The sequence below is a fragment of the Nannospalax galili genome, unplaced genomic scaffold, assembly GCF_000622305.1.
Source record: "Nannospalax galili isolate Female #2095 unplaced genomic scaffold, S.galili_v1.0 scaffold120, whole genome shotgun sequence".
Taxonomy (NCBI): domain Eukaryota; kingdom Metazoa; phylum Chordata; class Mammalia; order Rodentia; family Spalacidae; genus Nannospalax; species Nannospalax galili.
Window position 1 is genome coordinate 4,999,951 of NW_008350324.1, and position 8,192 is coordinate 5,008,142.

Below are 8,192 nucleotides of genomic sequence, written 5' to 3' on the forward strand. Positions count from 1 at the left end.
TGTGTGTGTGTGTGTGTGTGTGTCTTTTTTGAGACAGGGTCTCCTTGTAACTCCAGCTGGTCTGGAACTCGCTGTGTAGACCAGGCTGGACTTGAACTCACAGAGATCCGCCTGCCTCTGCCTCCTGAGTGTTGGAAAATTTAAAAACTCAAATACCATTCCTGGGTATAAGGCCTGTACCTATAATCCAAGCACTTAGGAGGATGAGGAAGGAGTTGAAGGCTGACCTGGACCATATAGCAAATTTCAGGCCAGCTTCGGCAATAAAATAAGACCCTGTTTCAAAAAAGAGCCCCCTCCTCCAAATCTTTTATAAACATATATATATATATATATACATATACATACATGTATTTAATTTTGGACTCAGGGATTAAGAGCACTGGATGTTCTTACAGAGAACCCAGGTTGGGTCCACAACTCCAGTTCCAGTGGATCCCATGCCCCCCCGCCCCATCTCTCTAGGTATTGCATGACACGGGTAAATGGGTGCACTTGCATACATGCATACATGCAGGCAATACACTCATACACATAAAATAAAAAATAAAAAATACATATTTATTTATTGGTGTTTCTGAGGCAGGGTCTCCCTGTAGTCCCAGCTGGCCTGGAACTCCCTATGCAGACCAGGCTGGCTTTGAACTCACAGAGATCCGCCTGCCTCTGCCTCCCAAGTGCTGGGACTAAAGGTGTGTGCCACCACACCCGGCTAAAATTTTTTTTAAAAAAGACCTATTTATTTTAGGCCCGGTGTGTGGTGCACACCGTTAATCCCGGGAGTCTGAGGCCAGCCAGGGCTAAATAGTCAGATCCTGTCTCAAAAAACAAAACAAAACAAAAAAAATAGATCTTTTATTTTACATATATAAGTGTTTTGCCTGTATGTATGTAAATGTATCCGTGTTCTGCAATACCTGAAAAGGCCAGAACAGGAAGTTGGATCCCCCAGAACCAGAGCTACAGACAGACATCAGATACCATGTAGGTGCCAGGAACTGAACCTGGATCCTTTACAAGAGCAGCCAGTGCTCTTAACTGCTAAACCATCTCTCCAGCCACTCTCCATCAGGGCCTGAGGTTGCTGAGATGCATGGCCAGCCTGAGTTTCCATAGGGAGGGCTAGATGGTCTGGGCTCCAGTCTCCTATTTGCAGACTCAGTAGGTGCTGAATGAGAATGAGGCAGCAACTGGGGACAAGGACCGGAGATTCAGGGGGCCAGACACAGACCCAGGCACAGTTGGAGCCTGTCAGGGACTCAAATACGGGGGACAGAGCAAAGAACGGAAGTTCTCCTTCCCCATTTCGTTTCAACCATATATATTTTAATTTTATGTGAATGAATGGTTTGCTTATATGTATGGATACTATGTGCATGCCTGGTGCCCAAGGAGGCCAGAAGAACTGGAACTGTAGTTACACATGGTTGTCAGCTGCCATGTGGCTGCTGGGAACCAAACCCAGGTTCTCTGCAAGAGTGCTCTTAACCCTCTGATCCGTCTCTGCAGCCCACTATTGGTTTTTGTTTTTTTTTTAAATTTTATGTGTACAAGTGTATTCCCTATATATGAGTGCACTCGTGTTGTGCAATGCCGCAGGGGTCAGAAGAGGGCTTCGGATTCCCCTGGAACTGGAGTTAAGGATGGTTCGTAGCTGCCATGTGGGTGCTGGGAATCAAACCCGGTCCTTTCCAAGAGCAGTCAGTGCTCTTAACCGCTGAGCCAACTCTCCAGCCCCACACTGCTGTTGTTTTTGAGACAAGACTTCCCACTGTAAACAAAGCCATTCTGGAACCCACTATGAAGCCACTGAGTCATCTCTCCAGGCCCCCAAATCATTAAATACTTAAATTTGTTTCTTTACCCTGTTATTGGGTTTTTTGATGTTTAGGGTGTGAGCCTGAACCTTTAACAGCTACGCCATCTCTTCAACCCTACTGGTGTTTTTTTTTTTTAAATGTATTATTTTTATTGTATGTATATGAGTGTATTGCCTGCATGTAAATAAGTGCACTCGTGTCTTACAATGCCCATGGAGGTCAGAAGAGGGCATCAGATCCCTTAAAGAGTTACAGACAGTTGTTAGCCACCATGTGGCTACTAGGAATTGAACTTGGGTCCTCTGCAAGAGCAGCCAGTGCCCTTAACCCCTGAGCAGTCTCTGCAGCCCCACTACTGTTTTTTTTTCGCCCCCAGACAAGGCTTTACATTGTAAACAAAGCTATTCTGGAACCCATTACGTAGCCCATGCCATTCTCAAACTCATGGTGATTCTTCTGCCTCAGCCTGCTAAGTGCTGTGGTTGTGTTTTTGATGGAAATCTGGGTCTCGAGCATGCTAAGCAAACCCTTTTCAACTGAGCTATCCTCCCATGGGAAAGACTTTTGCATGTATCTCATTTAAATAAAAGCAAGGTTGATCCTCCATGCTCAGGCCTCTGCGAGAGGTGCACATTTGAGCAAGGAGGGAGGGGTAGGCGGGTCTTCCTCTCCCAGCGCGCAGGAGACCAAGGGAGACACTGGGATCCCTAGGGGGAAAGGAGTCCTGGGGAGGCAAGGCCGAAGCTGCAGGCAACAAATAGCGAGTGAGGTAGGCTCCGCAGCCGGGATGCAGAGCTGGCGGGGCCAGTGGGCGGGTCTGGGAGGGCGGCGCCTGTATTGTCCGCTCCGCGAGGCATGCCGGGAGCCCCGCCCCCAAGATGGCGTCTCACTGACAGTTGGCTGCGGAGCGGCAGAGGCGGATCCTGCTCGTCTGGGTGGCGGCGGGGCCCGGGTCTCCCTGGCCCGGGTTGGCGGGGGGGATGGCGGCGCGGAACGCCTAGGGCGGAGCCGCGCGGGCAAGGCGAACGGCGGGGCGCGGCGGGCGGCCATGGGCTGCTGAGGCGGCAGCCCTCGCTGGCATCTCCCGGGAGGACGCCCGCTCCTCGGCGCCTTCCCTCAGCCATGGGTTCGTCGGCGGCCGCGGCGGCCGCGGCTGCGGCGGCGGCCGCAGACTCGGCGCAGTGGCTTTCGGTGAAGGAGGAGACCATCTTCCTGCACGACGGGCTCATCCGAGTCACCGACCTGGCTGAGCTGCCCAGCGAGATCCTCGGCGCCCCGGAGGCCGCCGACACTGACCTGGAGGTGAGCGAGGCCGCCGCGGCCCGCGCCGTCAGTTCTGCGTCTGCCGCGGGCGAGGGCGGCAGGCCGAGGGCAGGTGTGTGGGTGCCGAGGGCTCCGCGAAACAGACCGCCCGCCACTCGCGGGAGAGCGCGTTGGTGGTTTCATTTTGAACGTGCCGACACCTGGCGTTTCCCGGGAGCGTCGCCGGGCCGGGTGGCCTGGAGGTCCCCGGGGAGCCACCGCCGCCTCCTGAGCTGACCCCCTCCCCCACGCGCTCCTGGGCCCCGGGGCACACTCAGGTGGTTTCGCCCCGGGCACCTTTTGTGTTTTGGACGTGGCAGGCTCTTCTCCCCTTCTTCTCAGCCCCAGTCCTGGGTTGATTGTGTTTGTGTTATGGGGAGAGGGTAGTGACAGCTGCCAGTCCTCCCTAAGCAATCCTGCAACTTGCCTGCGTCGTGCCTCGAATTGACACTGCGGCCTTTGTCAGGGAAGCAGGCGCCGTGGACAGCGAGAAAGGGATGCTACAACCGCGGCCTGCTGAGGGTGAAGGGCGTCTTAGGCCAGGGGGCCTTTGTGTGTGTGCACGAGTGTGTGTGTGTGTGTGTGTGTGTGTTCTGGGGTCGCCAAGAAGCCCAGGTTCAGGAACCGTGGCAGGTGCACCAAGGCAGTCTCAGATGTGCTGCTGCTGAGGTTGCGAACCCCAAGGAAACCCAGTGTGCCTGGTGGATGAGAACTTTGCCCCCACTTCGCTGCGTTTCGTGTTTGCCTAGAGGTGGGAATGTTTGCCGTCGGGGTTTCATCCAGGCTCGGTGAATGGTGATGCTGCTTCCCCCCGCGAGACTTTGTGGAGTGACATTTTAGTCTGCAGGTAGTATGTGGTATCATGAAATTCGTGTTGTCGCAAGGAGGGCTCCCTGGGGTGGGGCGCAGAGAGAAGAGCTCAAGAGAGGAATTTATTTGTGTTTTGCGGTTCCCCATTTACTTTGGCTTTCAGTGCACGGACATTTATAGAAATGGATTAAAATCCCATTTACTGTGTGTTCTGGGAACGTCAGAGATCCGATCGCGTTTGGAGAGGCTTTGGAACGTGCTTGAGATGCGAATGCGGTCCACTGTATTTTTGTGTATGTCTTTGAGGTTGCTTCAGCACTTCCATTTTTGAACTCTTAATTGACTTTACAGCCTAGCCACGAAAACACGGAAGATATAAATTGACAGAGAATTCTTAATGTAGAATCATAATAAAATTGTGTCTCATTTGGGCCAGTTCTATAAAAAGCAAGGTGTGCCTGAGTTGTCTACCTGAACATTCAAGGCCTCTTACTGTGGAATAGTTTGGTTTAATTGGCTCTACTGTGTGTGAAAGGTAGGAAGTGGGTGCTCTTTGTTCCTTGGAGACTTAAGTTCACTGAGCCAAAAGGGTTTTATGTATATGTAATTTCTTTCTTGGATTAGAAAGGGTAGAATTATTTTAAATATTAAAGTTATTAAGTTGAAATTCCTAGAATGTTTACTGTGTATGTACTGAGTGAATTGTCAGCTATATTCACCAAATAATTATTTGAAAGGCTCTGTGACCCAGTAGATTAAGTTTTTAAAATTTGTGATCTAACCTCTCAGAAACGAATGTGTATGGGTGATAAGCATTTATGACTGCATTAGCGGAGAACTTTTTTTCATTTCTTTCCAGTTATTCAGGCCACACAGTCAGGAGAAGTAAATAGCTGAGAAGCTTTTGTGACTGTCAGACGTGCTGGTATGGACTATTCACTCGTAATTATCGAGTAATAATTTGATTAGATGTACCTATGAGTCAGATAGCCTATTCAATTCTCAAAGGACTCTAAAGCTAAATCTTGTTGCTTATTGTAACAGTTGTGTATACTGTACTCTTGTACAATATACACAACTTTACTTGGATGCCCAAGTAAAGCCTAGAGCAGGTGTAGTTTGGTCAAGATCACATATTTAGAGCTTGGAAAGTAAGCCAGTTCTGTTCACCTTAAATACAATGATTCTGGGGTTGGGGATTTAGCTCAATGGTAGAGCACTTCCCTAGCAAGTGCAAGGCCCTGGGTTCGAGCCTCAGCTCCAAAAAAAGAAAAAGAAAAAATAAATACAATGACTTCTTACTATAATACTTTAAGTTATTAAATAGTTATTAGTATTAATGGTATGTGTGTGCACAAGTATGAGTTTGTATATGGAGTAGGGGGGCATGCACCACAGTGTGCATGTGGAGGTCAGAGGACAATTTGTAGAAGTTGGTTCTCTCCTGCTGCCATGTGGATTTCAGGAACAGAACTCCAGTGACAAGTTTGGCACCAAGGGTCTTTACCACCGAGCCATCTTGCTGACCCTCTATTTTTTGAGAAAATGTTTGTCATTGAACATGGAACTTGAGTTTCAGCTAGACTAACTGGCTTCTGAACCTTTAGAATTCTTCTGTTTCCTGCTCTTCTACCCCTGCCTCCCAGTGCTGGGGTTACAAGTACAGTCTACCATGCCTCACTTTTATGGGGGTGCTGGGGATCCAAACTCAGATCCTCAAGCTTGCACATCAAGCACTTTATCCACTGAACCATTTTCCCAGCCACTTTTCTTTCTTTTTTTTTTTTTAAATAGAAGTAAGCATTTATTTGAGCTTATGTTCCAGGGGAATTACAGTTCGTCGTGGTGGGGAGGCATGGTGGCCAGAGGTGGCTGAAGGAGCGGAAGCTAGGCTCTACATCTTCTAGTAGGCACCGGAAGCAAGAGAGTAACTGGAGATCCAGCAAGGCTTAAGAACTCTCTAAGTCCGCCCCCAGTGACATGATTCCTCCAGAGTAGCCACACCTTCTAAGACCTCCCAAAACAGCGCCACCACCTGGGGACAAAATGTCCAAATACTTGGAGCCTATGGGGGACATTTGCATTCAAACCACCACAATCATGATGACTTTCTCTTTGACCACTGTCCTAATTTGCATATTGTGATAAAATTAAAGAAGTATTTCTTTTAATTTATTGAGAATTTCATACATGCATATAAGGTGTTTTGATCAAATCTGTGCCCACGCCATCCCCTCCAACTCCTCCAGTATCTCCCCATCACTTTTTTTCTGATAACTTCATGTACTCTTTCTTCTTTTATTTATTTATTTATTTTTATGGGGCTTTTGGCTACTCTAACATTCCGACTTCTGAAGAGGTAACCCTAAAATCTTTTAAGGATTAGATACAAGCTCCCAAATACTTTTGACATTTTTGGCCTTTGGAGCAGAGTATGTTGCTAAGAGGCCCAAAGACATTTTGACTTTCAGCTAAGAAACTGGCTATTTTTCTTTGGGGTCTTTTCACCTTAACTGCCTAGCCAATTCCTACCTCTTATTCTTATCACACCATCCTCTGAAGAGGTTACCCTAATTGCCAATAGGGAATGGGGAGGCAGACTGCTCTGGCTTCTTTCTCTGTGCTGAACAGGGATGTAAGGTGAGGCAATTGGAGTATCTCTTCAGTGTGTCTATCTAAAAGACTCTCAAACTGCATCTCTTATCTCTAAGCAGAGAAGAAAGTCCTTGGATTGTGACTAGGAGATGTGAAGGAAAAGTAAAGGCAAGAGTAATTAGCATCACAAGTTCTAGACAGGGAACTAGAAAAAAGTCAGAACAGGGCAATTTTCAAATGTTCATATGAGAATCCATTGGTGTTTCTTGACAAGGGCTTCCAAAAGCATCCCTCTACTGGGTTCTTCCTCATTTTTCTTTTGTCTTCCAAGACTAGACTAGTTGGCTAGGAAGAGTGGCTGGATACTCAGGTGAGGGCCCAGTGATCCTGCTTGGCACTCTTTTAACGAACGAGCACAACCGTCAACAAGCCCAATTGTGACTATGTTTGGTGATCAGACTCAGCCGAAGTTGTGATGATGGCAGTTATCTCATGCAAAAGAGACTGCTGTATAGCATCATCTTATTGAAAGGACCACCACATGGAGGCAGGATCCCTGGGCTGTCAGGCTGTCCCCTGGGTTCTCAGGCCCTCTGGTAGTTGAAGGCCAGAGGGAGACCATAACCCTGCACTCTCTGGCACTCTGCTGAACTCTGAGCAGCTACCCCGATAGAGGTCCGAACCCACCCTCTCAGCTGTCTCCCATAAACTTTCAAAAGCATTATGGCCCAAAGTCCAGTCCTGTGTGGAAGGTGTCTTTTATTTTGCGCCCTTGAAATATACTGATGACTTTACTCTCTGGTTAAAGAAATATACTGATAACTTTACTCTTTGGTTATATTTTCCTTTTGGGTGTTTAAGACTATACAGTTGGCCCAAATAAATAAATTTATTTTTACACTTAAGGTCATTTGAGGCTCTGTTCCTCAGGGGTCACATGGGCTTGGGAAGAGCTCCTGGCTCCCTTCTTTTACCAGTTCCATCTATGTGAAGATAAGTCAAAGGTCCTGCTCGATCATGGCTGGCTTCACTTGGAAGCATGAATGAGATGTTTCCTCTGAGTTGACCCTCCTCTTTGTAGACTGGACACTGGTTCAAGTCCATCTTGTGGGGTCTCCATGTCCTCCCTGAACAAGAGAACAGGTGACTCACCACAGTTTCAGGACATTTTGAGAGATGTATCCTAGTCCCCTGGAACTTATCGACCTTGGAGGACAAGGGGCAAAAACTGTCCTTTAAGTCCCTCTGACCACATTAGTATAGGCCTCAAACTATGGCTGTTAAATATCCAATAAGGTTAGTTCCACCAGTCTGGTACTTTTAATTGTCATGTGCTATGTAGATAAGGCTTGGGTAAAAAAACAAACATTCTCAGATAAACCTTAACTAGATATCGATTTTGTTCCTTAAACTAGTTGACTAAACTATGACCATAGAAAAATTTTAAAATTATTTATTTAATAACCACATAATTAGAAGCATTTCATTACAACAACAGCATTGACATATTCAATAAAAATTTCCAGAGCTAAGATGCATCTCTTTCAAAATTGGCTGTAAATTTTTAGATTTATAGTTGAATTATTACAGTTATACAATACTGTACTCAGTATAAACCCTATAAGACATAAAATTAAATGAGTTTTTAACCTTTAAAAAGATCTC

The 8,192-nt window shown here is 47.1% G+C and overlaps 1 protein-coding gene across 7 annotated transcripts in view; it reads left to right on the top strand.

The window, feature by feature from the left end:
* The first annotated feature begins 2,701 nt into the window (after positions 1-2,701).
* The window catches only part of Hectd4 (HECT domain E3 ubiquitin protein ligase 4), a 211,979-nt gene continuing 206,488 nt past the window's right edge, over positions 2,702-8,192 (top strand). For 4 of the 7 annotated variants that reach the window (XM_008847508.2, XM_017801762.2, XM_008847509.2 and 1 more), the window contains exon 1: positions 2,716-3,122. In XM_008847508.2, coding sequence (XP_008845730.2) covers positions 2,943-3,122 — 180 coding nt within the window. In that variant the 5' untranslated portion in view covers positions 2,716-2,942. Of the gene's footprint in view, positions 3,123-8,192 lie in introns of all 7 variants that reach the window. The other 3 variants (XM_008847507.1, XM_029570593.1, XM_029570590.1) reach the window with 3 other exon arrangements.